A 14809-nucleotide genomic window follows, 5' to 3' on the forward strand; every position below is an offset into this window, starting at 1 on the left:
AGAACTGAATTCTCTATACTTGTGTAAGGATTAGACTCTATTAAAGACGGCCAAACTAAATGTAACACTTTGGGGGCGGGGTGGGGACCGTGATTAACAGGAGCTAGAGTACAGAATGGGAACTTCTGGGGGCTCAGGGCACAATGTTGGCTTCCTACAAATACTTTGGCTATCAGGCATTGGTATTGATCAACATAAAAGTGAAACCCACCGCGTTAGCAAAGTTTTCACTCCTTGGTTCTTACATGTATATTTATAAAAATCCATTCAGATATAATCCTAGATATTCTCAGAGTAAAAGACGCTAAAAAGTCAGGATTAGTACGTGATAAAGAGCGTTGAGGGAAGAGGTGGACTGCTTGCAGAGGAATGGGAGAGACAGGAGTGGCAAGCTTGAGCAAATCCCCAGGGGAACTCAGGCTTTCCCGTTGCTAGGGCCCCTAGCGTCCTAAGTTACGCCTAGGTCTGGAATGCGCGCTGCCTTGCCCCTCTCTCTCTCTGCGAGTCCAAGTGCTGGGGGGCGAGGGGAGTGCACCCGCAGAGCCCTGCGAACTAAAGCCAAGGCTGGTCTGGTTCTGGAATCACAACTCCAGAGACCGTGCCAAAACCCAAGCCGAAATCCTCGGCCAATGGCTGTGCAAGGAATTAAGTGAGCTTTGGGGGGTGGATGGGAAAGGGCTCCCCCACTCTGACTCACGTTGAAATCCTTTAGCCAGTATTCTATCTTATCCTGCAGTGATCGTAAAGTTTCGCTCAAGACCAGTTTCTTCAAGTTGTCTGCCATCCTCGCTTTTAGATTCCGCCCGGCACTGGGAGATCGAGACTTGGAGGAGACAAGGCGGAAGCCTCCGCAGGACCTCGAGATGCTATGGTGGGAAAGGTGTTATCTTCCTGGGGGGCTCAGAGCGCAGATGAAGTTTCCATCCTCCCCCTCGGGTTGGACCGGGCAGGGTTAGGGAAGCCGGGGGGGAGGTGCCCTGGGCCACAGCCACCGCGCCTCATCCGCTGCCCGGCGCGGACTCCTGACTCCCCAAGCCGCTGCCTGGAGCCTTGGCCATAAATACCTCGGCGATTATTAAACAAACCTTGACGTGGGCGGGAGGCTGCTAGGGACGCGAGCCTGCCCCATCATGGCAACGCTAGTGCCGCCCCTCCCTCAGGCTCCCCCCAGCAGCCACTGGGGTCTAATGCTCCAGCCTCAGCGCGCCTACTAGCTGCTTCTGTGCTTAAGGGGTCTCTCTTCTTCCACTCTCTGCTGTGGGTGCAACAGCACCCAAGGCCATTGAGACTCCGGACTGAGCCCGGGTTGAAGGATGCCAAGAATACTGAAGGCGGTAACTTGATCATTGAAGGCAGTGACTTGATCCCTTGGCAGACCCAAATGGCCCTCCAACAGCCAGAGCTTTCCTATTAAGTAAAATCCAAAGTTAAAAATAGGTGTGGTTCTCAGAAAGGAAGAGGGGCCTGTTTGCGGCGTCAAAGGAATGGCCATAGGTGGAATTAGATTTTTAAGTGACAAATTTGGCGAAGGATATTTAGATATTGGTTTATAATTGTGTACATCAAATCTATAAAATGGTGCAAACCAATGTTACTCCAATAGAGAAAGAATGAAAAGGTTATTTCTCACAAAAATTTGGAGCCAGACTCTTAGGAAATCACCTGTTTGGCTTCTTTATTATTTTATTTATTGGGCCTTTAAGTAAGTCTTCATTTTTTATGAAGACTTGGTTTTACCTGCACGAAACTTGCTTTAACCAAAATTTCAACAACCTTGCTTTGTTCCTTGGCCCAAATCAACAGATTTTAGCTCTAGAATGTGCATAAAAATTAATTCTTCAGTTTGGACGTGATCAGGTAGCATATTTGTAGATTCATTAAGCACACTATGGTTTAATTCTCTCGAGATATTGTGAAAATTCAGACTATTATTTCAAAAGGGTATACTAAGCTACAATTACGTCTGAAATGTTCAAGAAATGGAACAATATAAACCACCATTAAGCATAGTAGGAGCCTTATTTTACATGCCATCAAATCATCTCTAGCTATTCACTAAAATATTGAGGCAGGGGAAGGGGCTGTCTCAGCCAGCCAGCTTAATTTAGTTCCATTTCTTTAGTTACTTGAAAATATATGAACTTTACATATATACATGTAATGTAAAAATCAGGTTTTTTTTTCTTGACTTCAGTCCTTTTGTAGTGCTTTTTAAAAAAATATTTATTCCCTTTTGTTGCCCTTGTTTTTTTATTGTTGTAATTATTGTTGTTGTTGGATAGGACAGAGAGAAATGGAGAGAGGAGGGGAAGACAAAGAGGGGGAGAGAGAGAGAAAGACACCCGCAGACCTGCTTCACCGCCTGTGAAGCGACTCCCCTGCAGGTGTGGAGTCTGGGGCTCAAACCCAGATCCTTATGCCGGTCCTTGTGCTTTGCACCACATGTGCTTAACCTGACTCCCTGCAGTGGTTTTATAAGCATTTTATAAAAATTAGAGGTACACTGCTATAGCATTTTTCCCTATAGTTTTGAGGCCATAAAATAAGAACTATAAGGGTGCATGACATGTTATTTTCTCATAGTAGAATAATAATTACCAAAATAAATTCTATTTTTTAGCTACTTTATTTAAAATATATATATAGGAGGGCTGAGGAGATAGCATAATGGTCATGCAAAAAACCTTCATGCCTGAGGTTCCAAGTTCTCAGGCGCCATCCCCAGCACCACCTTAAACAAGAGCTGAGCAGTGCTCTTGTGTTTCTTTCTGTGTCTTTCTCTCTGTATCTCTCTTATTAAAATAAAATAAATAAAACATTAATATATATATCAAAAAAGGAAGAGAAAACTCCCAACAATTTCTTAATTTGAAGCCCAGAATTGGACATGTAAATAGGCATTTGAAACTTTGATACTTAGTCATAAAAAAATTGGAATTTTTGCTTAAATAAGATTAGGTATTAAAATCATTTCCTTGCTGTGGGCACTTTAATTTCTAATCCCAGGTTTCATCATTTGTACAGGAAGGACAACAGTTCTTCATGGGGTTATAATGAGATTAAATAAAATAACTGATGTGAAACACTTAACACAGTGCTTGGCATAACAGTATTTCATAAATGGTATGATCACTATTACACCTACATGAATATTGATCACAATGCTTTTATTTTTTATTTATTTTTTTAATATTTATTTTATTTATTCCCTTTTGTTGCCCTTGTTGTTTTATTGTTGTAGTTATTATTGTTGTTGTCGTTGTTGGATAGGACAGAGAGAAATGGAGAGAGGAGGGGAAGACAGAGAGGAGGAGAGAAAGACACCTGCAGACCTGCTTCACCGCCTGTGAAGCGACTCCCCTGCAGGTGGGGAGCCGGGGTTCGAACCGGTATCTTTATGCCGGTCCTTGTGCTTTGCGCCACCTGCGCTTAACCCGCCGCGCTACAGCCCGACTCCCAATCACAATGCTTTTAATAGGGAAACAGACTGGACATGATCCATATTTCCAACAATACATTAATAGTTAAGAAATCATTCAATAAAGTGTTGTGCAATAAATTTTTTGTTACTGAAGAATATATTGTATCCAGAAATTCTCAATATATAATAAGTGAAAAATCAAACACTAAGTTATATACTTTGTATTATTTTATACAGTATGAATGAAAGGTGTGATTACGGATTATTTAAAAGTATTCCTTAAGGGTATGAGAGACAGCATAGTGGTTATACAGCAGGCTTTCATGCATGAAGCTCTGAGGTTCCAGGTTCAATCCCTAGCACTGCCTTCTACCAAAGCTTAGCAGTGCAATCATCTTTTTCTTTTTTATCTGTCTCATAAATAACTAAATGAATAAGTAACAAAATATTATAAATAAATAAAACTGTCCCCTGATACTATTTTGTTTTTCCAAATTTCTACCATGAACATAAATTTCTTTTATGAAAACATTCTGCCACAAAATTACCCCCAAAGTGATCATCCAAATTACCCCCAAATTGATCATCCAGAAAAATATTGGTTCAAATATTAATATTTAATATAACTTAAAATATTACACTTTGACCAAGTGTCCAGTAGACTCATGAAGTTTTAGAAAGAATATTTGAAATCTTCTTAGAATACGCTACCAGGTGTCATTTATCTCTGCACTGTTATAAATTAAACTAGATTCAAGACCCTTAAGAATGACCATCATTTTGTGTAACTGTTGGTCTTTCTAGACTTTTTTATTTTGTGTTGAAGATGCAGGGAATTTTTGTTAATAACTAAGCAGCATAGGTCTCAATTACTCAAAATGTTTCACATAGTCATATTCACCTCCTACTATTTCCAAAAATCTGAGGTGGCTTACAGTTAGATTTGGAGACTAGAAATAGTTTTAATAGATAAAGCAAATTAGCCGCATTTAAGTTGGTGTGCTAAAATTGAACTTCATTGGACATTTCTGGACTTTGTGGAAGTGAAGAAATAATGTTTTCTGGGGCTGGTGGCACACACATTATCAAGTGCAAGGACCAGGTTTTGAGCCCCAATTCCCCACCCGCAGAGGGTCAGAGCGGTGAAGCAGGTGTGCAGGTGTTTATCTTTCTCTCCTTTTCTCTATCGCTCTGTCCTCTCTCCATTTCTCTCTGTTCTATTTTTTTAAATGTTTATTTATTTATTTATTATTTATTCCCTTTGCCCTTGCTGTTTTATTGTTGTAGTTATTGATGTCGTCGTTGTTGGAATAGGACGGAGAGGAAGACAGAGAGGGGGAGACCTGCTTCACCGCCTGTGAAGCGGCTCCCCTGCAGGTGGGGACTATCTTAATTTTTTTTTAATGTTTTATTTATTTATCCCTTTTGTTGCCCTTGTTGTTTTATTGTTGTAGTTATTATTGATGTCATTGTTGTTGTATAGGACAGAGAGAAATAGAAAGAGGAAGGGAAGACAGAGAGGAGAAGACAGAAAGGGGGAGAGAAAGACACCTGCAGACCTGCTTCACCTCTTGTGAAGCGACTCCCCCGAAGGTGGGTAGCCTGGGCTCCAACTGGGATCCTTCCAAGGGTCCTTGTGCTTTGCACCACGTGCACTTAATCCGCTGCACTACTGCCTGACTCCCCCTATTTTTTTTTTTACGTTTAATTTTTTTTAGAAAAAAGGAAAAAAATAGCTACCTGGAGGGGGTGGATTCTTAGCGCCTGCACTAAGCCCCAACAATAACATTGGTGGGCAATATGGAAGATGGAAGGAAGGAAAGAGGGGAGGAGGGAGGGAGGGAAGGAAGGAAAGAGGGGAGGAGGGAGGGAGGGAAGGAAGGAAAGAGGGGAGGAGGGAGGGAGGGGAGGAAGGAAAGAGGAGAGGAGGGAGGGAGGGGAGGAAGGAAAGAGGGGAGGAGGGAGGGAGGGGAGGAAGGAAAGAGGGGAGGAGGGAGGGAGGGAAGGAAGGAAAGAGGGAAGGAGGGAGGGAGGGAAGGAAGGAAAGAGGGAAGGAGGGAGGGAAGGAAGGAAGGAAAGAGGGGAGGAGGGAGGGAGGGAAGGAAGGAAAGAGGGAAGGAGGGAGGGAGGGAAGGAAGGAAAGAGGGAAGGAGGGAGGAAGGGGAGGAAGGAGGGAAGAAAGGAAGGAAGGAAGGAAGAAGGAAAGAGAGAGAAAGGAGGAAGGAGGAAGGGATAAAGTAAGGGTTTCTTACAAGTACTATATGTTAATTATTATTATTTAAAGCAAAATAGACTGAATTTAAAAGTTCACAATATGTAAAAACACATTTCTGGTGTCAATTTGTACATTTTTACTTTTCCAAAGAATATAAAACACAGATGATGGTGTCTTTAATAAGTCCCCTTCTCCACACTCCCCTTTTTTGAGGAAATGCTGATTTTTCTCTTTGCAGGGAATTGAACTCAGACCCTCCTTTATGCATATGAAATATATACTCCACCTGTGAGCTAAACCCCTCTACCAGAAGCAAAATTGATTTAATTGTTTCTTGCAGTCATATTTAATCAATACCAAAGCAAAGGATTACTAAAACTCGTGTCACCAGAGAGGCCCAAGCAAAAAAAAACTTCATTTTTTGTTCTCTGGTAATTTTATTCAATTGAAGCTTAAGATTTTGATACCTGGGAGCCCAGCAGTGGTGCACCTGGTTGAGCAAACATGGTAGAATGCTCAAGGACCCAGGTTCAAGCCCCTGATCTCCACCTGCAGGGGGAAAGCTTTGCGAGTGGTGAAGCAGTGTTGCAGGTGTCTCTCTGTCTCTCTTCCTCTCTATCCCCTTTTCTGTCACAATTTCTGGCTGTCTCTATCCAATAAATAAATAAATATAATTTAAAAAAATTTTTAAGAAAATAATTTACCTGTAGGAATATGTGGAATCCTGATAAAAACATTTTTTTTTAATATAAGAATTCTTAAGGGGGCCAGGTGGTGGCACACCTGGTTAAGCGCACACATTACAGTGCACAGGATGCAGGTTCAAGCCCCTGGTCCCCACTTGCAGGAGGAAAACTTCACAAGTGGTGAAGTACAGCTGCAGGTGTCTCTCTGTCTCTCTCTCCCTCTACCTCCTCCTTCCCTCTCAATTTCTCTGTCTCTATCCAATAATAAACAAATTTTTTAAAAGTATCGCTTTCAAAATGTTTCTGGTGAGTACTGTATAACAATAAATTTAAATCTAGATCCTAGAGTACAAAAAAATGTTCTAATAGAAGAACCGTATATTTCAAATGACAAACATCCCACACACCTGTGGACATCTAATTTTTTCATGAAGGGGCCCAAAATATCAAATGGATGAAGGAGGCTCTCTTCAATAAATAGTGCTGAGAAAACTGGGTTGAAACATACAGAAGAATGAAACTGAACCACTTTGTCTCACCAGAAACAAAAATCAAATCTAAATGGATCAAGGACCTGGATATTAGACCAGAAACTATCAAATACTTAGAGGAAAACATTGGTGGAATACTTTCCCACCTAAACCTCAAGGGCATCTTTGATGATACAAACCCAATTGCAAGGAAGGCTAAAAAATCAAATGACAAACATGAAGTCAGTAAGGCTGAGATTCAATTTTAAAAAATAAGTCATTTTATACATATAAATAACTCTAAAGTTTGTATTAAAAACATTTAATGCTATGTTTTTCCCAATTTGATTACACTAAAATACTATCAAATAATCATTTGGGAAGGAAGATTAGACCTTTTTATCAGGTATCTTGGAGAAATTAAAATAACATCAAAGTTGGACATGAACATTCTTGATTTTCCTCACACCAATTACTCTGCCAACACATGATTTCTCATGACTTCATAAACTTTTATCACTCCAAGTCTCATTTCTTTCTACTTCTTCTAGCGTTTGCCCTTCTTCTGTAGCCAGTCAACAGTGTCAGGTTGAGCCTGATGTAAAGTTGCGAGACCTCCTTTGAATCTGGAGAGGTGGCAGTGGTTGACTATGTGGGTCATAGTCTGTCTGTAGCTGCAGGGGCAGTTTGGGTCATCTCTGGCCCCCCAGCGATGGAACATAGCGGCGCACCGGCCATGGCCTGTTCGATAGCGATTGAGGAGGGCCCAGTCATAACGTGCTAGGTCAAAGCCGGGTTGACGCTTTCAGGGGTCTGTGATGAGGTGTTTGTTCTTTACCTCAGCTGACTGCCAACTCTGTTTCCAAGAGTCTGGAACAGAGAAGTTCAGTGTAGGCGTAGGGGACCAGATTGGATGACGAGACGTCAAGCGTTGAACAGGGTGGGCGAAGATATCCGCGTATATTGGCAGGTCCGGTCGAGTGTAGACGTGGGAAATGAACTTAGATGATGCCGCATCCCGAAGAATATCTGGCGGGGCGATGTTGCTAAGAACTGGCAGCCATGGAACCGGGGTGGAACAGATGGTTCCAGAAATTATCCTCATGGAGGAATATAATTTGGAATCGACCAAGTGGACATGGGGGCTACGGAACCATACTGGGGCACAGTATTCTGCAGTGGAATAGCATAATGCCAGAGATGATGATCGTAGTGTGGAAGCACTCGCGCCCCTGAGGAGCTGGCCAGTCTTGCAATGATGTTATTCCTCGCGCCCACCTTTGCTGCAGTTTTTATGAGATGTTCGTGAAATGACAGAGTGTGATCGAGAGTAACGCCAAGATAGACTGGCTGGGCTTCATGCCGGATTCTCCTATCGCCAAGCTGCACATTAAGCTCACGCGAGGCCGAGGCATGGTGTAGATGGAAAACAGATGATACCGTTTTTGCAGTGCTAGGGATTAGTCGTCATTTTTTACAGTAATCAGATATCAGAGACATGTCTTTCGTGAATGTTTCCTCGAGGATGTCGAACTTTGACGCCTGAGTTGCACAGCAGATGTCATCAGCGTAGATCTCAAGATCTTCCCGCACAGTCATCACCGCCCAGCTATCATCCACATTGGTCTCCAGCTCCCACTGATTCTGTGCTCAGAGAAACTAAGTTGGAACTTTCGGAAAGCAAACTGGCGTCTGTTCAGTGATCTTACCAACAAATCTATTCCTGCAATTCCAATTAACTCTATCCCCTCTGAAGATTCCTACAAGCGCTTCCGCCAAGCCATCTTCAAAGCAGCTTCCCAAGCCATTCCTCATGGGAGACGTGCTAACTATACGCCTTGTCTTGATGCTGAATTCGAGCAACTACTAAAACAATATGATGAGTCGGGCGACTCAGATGTGGCTGACCATCTCATTGCCTCCCTGGATGCAGCACGCCAAGCCTGCTGGCAACAACTCACGGAAAATATGAACTTCACCCACTCAAGTAGGAAGGCCTGGAAGCTTCTTCACAGACTGGGTGCCGGTAGCCAACCCCCTCCCGTCTCCCCTCCTCCCGTATCTCCAAACTCAGTGGCCAGTCACCTAACTCAAGTTGGACATGCTAAGATCAACCCAGTCTGGAAAAGAGAAATTTCCCATGAGTGGTCATCCCACTTCCGGTTATCTTGTCCATCTCCAAAACTCTCTCCCTTTACACTGTCTGAACTGGAAGACGCTTTGAAGAGGGTTAAACCGGGAAGAGCTGCTGGCTATGATAACATCACCCCAGAACTCATTCTTAACCTGGGTCCCACGGCAAAGAAGTGGCTCGCTTCATTCCTGTCCCACATCTTGGAATCTGAGTCTATGCCCAAAGTTTGGCGTCATGCGAAGATTATAGCGGTTTTGAAACCAAAGAAAGACCCAACACTGGCCGCCAGCTATAGACCAATTTCTCTCCTCTCCGTGTGTTACAAACTCCTTGAGAGGCTGCTTCTGTCATGTATTTCTCCTCTTACAGAGAAATTCCTATCACCCGCCCAAGCTGGTTTCCACCCAGGAAGATCTACCTGCGAACAAGCCCTGGCCCTCTCAACTTACATTGAAAATGGATTCCAGAAGAATTTAAAGATGGGTGCTGTCTTTGTTGATCTCACAGCAGCCTATGACACGGTCTGGCACCGTGGTCTCCTAGTCAAGATCTCAAGATGCCTGCCTCCATGGGTGGACAACACTATATCCTTTCTTCTTCAAAACAGAAAATTCCGGGTGCATCTGGGTGACAAGTCTAGCAGATGGAGACCTGTCTCAAGTGGCCTCCCCCAGGGCTCTGTTCTGGCTCCTACGCTATTTAATATTTTCTTTCTACTAATACCATATAATAAAAAATATAGATGTGATATGCTGTGTTTCTGACATTCTTCATATTTTTTATTTTGTTTCTTATTTTTTTAATATAGTGGTTAAGGTTCAGATTGAGTAAATTTTGCCTTTTGCTTCCATTTCTGGTTCATAGTTCAGGTCAAGCCTAGATTCTGAGAGAATCTGTCAACAAAAGTTGACATCTTTCTTGAGCATAATTTCATTCAGTAGAATTACTGGAATAATTAATGTACCTAGCTCAGAAAATAAACAAGTTGCACTTTTAATAGACAAACTATAGTTGCACTTTTAATAGACAAACTCAGTTCAAATGGAAATCTTCCTAACTCCCCCAGTCCCTCAGAACTCACTGTCTTCTTTATGTTCTAACTTTTACATATTATTCCAGTTACTGTATACCTATTTGTCTCCTATATTACATTTGTGAGCTTCTTGAAAGAATGGAGGCTTATTTAATATTATACCCTCAGCACAACAATTGTCAACTTCTAGGCCCTCTACCAAAGACTGTCAAACTGAATTGTGAAAAAGGAGAAATAAATAAATTTGGGTGGGGGGATGGAAGGAGATGATTGGCTGCTCTGTATATATGATGTCATAATCCCATTGTAGTAGAAGACAGCAAGTCAACAGCAAGTTGATTGCTTTTATGGTAGTACAATCCTACTAGTTAGTTATTAGTCATTTGTCCTAGAGATGTAAACTGTATTGAACATCTCAATTTAATAGAATTTTTTCTGAAAATTCTTAATCAGAATTTAACCTGCATTAGTCAACTGCAAAGAAATCTTACTTGGAGGGAGTCGGGCTGTAGCGCAGCAGGTTAAGTGCAGGTGGCGCAAAGCACAAGGGCCGGCATAAGGATCCCGGTTGGAACCCCGGCTCCCCACCTGCAGGGGAGTCGCTTCACAGGCGGTGAAGCAGGTCTGCAGGTGTCTATCTTTCTCTCCTCCTCTCTGTCTTCCCCTCCTCTCTCCATTTCTCTCTGTCCTATCCAACAACGACAACAACTATAATAACTACAACAATAAAACAACAAGGGCAACAAAAGGGAATAAACAAAATAAATATTAAAAAAAAAGAAATCTTACTTGGCATTTTAAAAAAATGTCAATGAAAACTTGGTCAAATCCACTCAGTGTAGTAGGAATGGCTGTATAATTTCACACTACAGTAAATGTAAGTATGTGCAATAAGCTACAAGGATATAGAGTGGACTTTCATAATTTAAGTTTTTCACTGAGGACAGCTGCAAATCCAGTGTGACTAAAGAAGAATCTTTTCTACTCTCTCCTATACTTTCTCAGGCACCCTTGATGCTTTTCTGTGTATGCTTTGCTATTCTTGTCTTACAGTTGTCTGGTAGGCTCTTGCTTCTTTGAGTCAAGATATTATCTGAAGAAAGTCTTATTTGACCCACTTCATGATATTTCCTTTGAATGCAATTTTTTTTAATATTTATTTTATTTATTTATTCCCTTTTGTTGCCCTTGTTGTTTTATTGTTGTAGTTATTATAGTTGTTGTCGTTGTTGGATAGGACAGAGAGAAATGGAGAGAGGAGGGGAAGACAGAGAGGAGGAGAGAAAGATAGACACCTGCAGACCTGCTTCACCGCCTGTGAAGCGACTCCCCTGCAGGTGGGGAGCCGGGGTTCCAACCGGGATCCTTATGCCGGTCCTTGTGCTTTGCGCCACCTGCGCTTAACCAGCTGCGCTACAGCCCGACTCCCCCTTTGAATGCAAATTTATCGATGATAATGCTAAGGCAAGTGGTCTACATATATAGGTAGCAAAATATAATTCTAACCATTATTTATGCTTGTTAGCTGAAAGCTCTATATTCTCTTTTTATCAGGTTTATTTGGTTCTTTTTTGGTCCTCTGTCACACTGAAGGAAAGGAAAGACCCATGATTCCACCCCACCCCCCCAAAAAAAAAAACACCTTCTGGAGAAAGAAAAAATTAATTGGGAGCTGAGCTGAGGGTAGGTTCCACCTCAAAAACAACAATGCTGTGCCCTGTATAACAACAATAAGCATTTCCTTTCCAGAAATTTTCTGGAAAGTTGTTTATGCCTACCAAGATGTACTCAAGATTTAAACTACAAAAAAAAAAAAAAAAAAAACTGGAGACCAGGACTTCAGTAGAGTAGAACAGTAGAGGGCAGAGAGAATAGAATAAATGAGGCTGAAGACAGAATTAGCCAGATCGAGGACGAATTAGAGACAACTAAAAAAGAAGTCAGAGATCTCAAAAAGAGATTAAGAGATACTGAAAACAACAACAGAGACCTATGGGATGACTTCTAAAGAAATAATGTATGCATTATTGGCTTACCAGAGGAAGAAAGAGAGGGAAGGGAAGAAAGAATTCTTCAGGACATAATAGCTGAGAACTTCTCTAGTCTAGACAACATCAAAGACATAAAGGTTCAAGAAGCCCAAAGGGTCCTAAACAGAATTAACCCAGACTTAAAGACACCAAGACACATCACATTTAGAATGGAAAGGAATAAGGTTAAAGAAAGGATCCTGAAGGTTGCGAGAGAAAAACAGTCAACTACAGAAGAAAACCCATAAAATTAGCAGCAAACTTCTCCACACAAACACTACAGGCCAGAAGAGAATGGCAAGATATCAAGTGCTCAATGAGAATGGCTTTCAACCAAGACTACTGTATCCTGCTAGACTGACATTCAAACTAGATGGAGGCATAAAAACCTTCTCAGACAAGCAACAGTTGAAGGAATTAACGATAACCAAGCCTGCCCTGGAAGAAGTTTGTGAGAGGCAGTAACTCTAGAATAGTTATAAGTATAATTGCTTTTTGAGTTTGAGTTTTAAAAATAGTTTAAATATAGTTGTTTTTTGCCCTCTTGTCCAGTGAGGTGGAAAATTTCTTGCCCTTTTCCCCACGACAGAACCTAAGAGGCCATCAATTATTTTGACAGACCCTGCAGTGAGCAGGACTCATCATGACCTCTGCAACAGAATACTGTTACCAGACAGTTAAAAATGGCCTGACAAATGATGACCTGATAGATTGCAAACAGATGGTCGGTGGTCCCAATAAAGAACAAAAAAATGTGGTGACCCCCACTTTGGCTGGGACCTATTGGTCTGGTGTAATGTCTAAAACTAGCCCATGCTTTGCTCTGAATAGATCAGGCTTTTGCTAAGTTTGAAATGATTGGATATAGGCTGGTAAGGTGATGTGTTCCCCCTCCCTGAGTGTAGTCTGAATTCCTATAAATTGTATGGTTTGAGCTTTGTTCAGGGTCGAGCTTGGTAGACTAACACCAGTCACCATCTCGGCCCGGATTGCAATTCGTGAATAAACATCTTTTGCTTCCTTGCAGTGGATGGTGGTTTGATTTCGCTCTTTAACAAAGTTCTCCTATAAATAGTCTCCTATATACAGTTAGACCACCATAAATATGCCATATATCACAACACTCTACAAATCTACAAGAATGACATTAAAATATCTTCAATCTTTGATATCAGTAAATGTCAATGGCCTGAATTCACCTATTAAAAGGCACAGAGTAGGAAGATGGGCCAGAAAATACAACCCAACAAAATGCTGTCTACAGGAAACCCACCTAACTCAACAAGGCTTACTTGATCCAAGTTTGATGGATATGGCTGAGGCTTTCTTTGTCATCTGACTATCTATGGCAAATCCAAACTTGGAGATCTTTGTAGGCTTTGTTGGGAGGTCTGCACTTCTTCTTCAGCAGATCGCTTCTCAGCACTGCGTCTGGAACTTTCCCCTCCATTACTGGAAGAAACAGTCTTAGTTTTCACAGGTTTTTCTGCTTCTTCTTCCAGTCCTCCTGTGGCTCCGGCTCGCTGTGGCTTCTCCGGCTTCATCTCTCCTGCCTTTCCGTCGCTCAACCACATTTTTTAGGAGAATAGAACAAATGTTACAAATGTTTATCTGGAACCAGAAAAGACCTAGAATTGCCAAAACAATCCTGAGAAGAAAGAACAGAACTTGGGGCATCACACTCCCAGATCTCAAATTGTATTATAGAGCTATTGTTATCAAAACTGCTTGGTACTGGAACATGAATAGACACACTGACCAGGAGAATAGAATTGAGAGCCCAGAAGTAAGCCCCCACACCTTTGGACATCTAATCTTTGACAAAAGTGTACAGACTATTAAATGGGGAAAGCAGAGTCTCTTCAACAAATGGTGTTGGAAAAAATGGGTTGAAACATGCAGAAGAATGAAATTGAACCACTATATTTCACCAAACTCAAAAGTAAATTCCAAGTGGATCAAGGACTTGGATGTTAGACCAGAAACTATCAGATACTTAGAGGAAAATATTGGCAGAATTCTTTTCCACATAAATTTTAAAGACATCTTCAATGAAACGAATCCAATTACAAAGAAGACTAAGGCAAGTATAAACCTATGGAACTACATCAAATCAAAAAGCTTCTGCAAAGCAAAAGAAACCACTACCCAAACCAAGAGAGTCCCCTCATAGAATGGAAGAAGATCTTTACATGCCTTACATCAGACAAGAGGCTAATAACCAAAATAAATAAAGAGCTTGCCAAATTAACAACAAGATATAAAATGACCCCATCCAAAAATGGGGAGAGCACATGAACAGAATATTCACCACAGAAGAGATCCAAAAGGCTGAGAAACACAGGAAAAAATGCTCCAAGTCTTTGATTGTCAGAGAAATGCAAATAAAGACAACAATGAGATACCACTTCACTCCTGTGAGAATGTCATACATCAGAAAAGGTAGCAACAACAAATGCTGGAGAGGTTGTTGGGTCAAAGGAACCCTCCTGAACTTCTGGTGGGAACGTAAATTGGTCCAACTCATGTAGAGAGCAGTTTGGAGAATTCTCAGAAGGTTGGAAGAGGACCTATCCTATGACCCTGCAATTCCTCTCCTGGGGATATATCCTAAGGAACCCGACACACCCATCCAAAAAGATCTGTGTACACATATGTTCTTAGCAGCACAATTTGTAATAGTCAAAACCTGGAAGCAACCCAGGTGTCCAACAACAGATGAGTGGCTGAGCAAGTTTTGGTATATATACACAATGGGATACTACTCAGCTATTAAAAATGGTGACTTCACTGTTTTCAGCCCATCTTGGATAGAGCTTA

The 14809-nt window shown here is 41.7% G+C and overlaps 1 protein-coding gene across 7 annotated transcripts in view; it reads right to left on the reverse strand.

The window, feature by feature from the left end:
- SPATA18 (spermatogenesis associated 18) overlaps positions 1–1158 on the reverse strand; it is a 39401-nt gene extending 38243 nt beyond the window's left edge. For 5 of the 7 annotated variants that reach the window (XR_009549030.1, XR_009549031.1, XM_060188071.1 and 2 more), the window contains exon 1: positions 698–1158. Coding sequence is in view for 5 of the 7 variants with exons in the window: in XM_060188071.1 (XP_060044054.1) it covers positions 698–784 (87 nt within the window). In the remaining 2 variants the exon portion in view is untranslated. The remainder of the gene's footprint in view (positions 1–697) is intronic. The other 2 variants (XM_060188068.1, XM_060188067.1) reach the window with 1 other exon arrangement.
- Positions 1159–14809: the final 13651 nt, after the last annotated feature.

This window comes from Erinaceus europaeus, chromosome 3, assembly GCF_950295315.1.
Source record: "Erinaceus europaeus chromosome 3, mEriEur2.1, whole genome shotgun sequence".
NCBI classification, from domain to species: Eukaryota; Metazoa; Chordata; class Mammalia; order Eulipotyphla; family Erinaceidae; genus Erinaceus; species Erinaceus europaeus.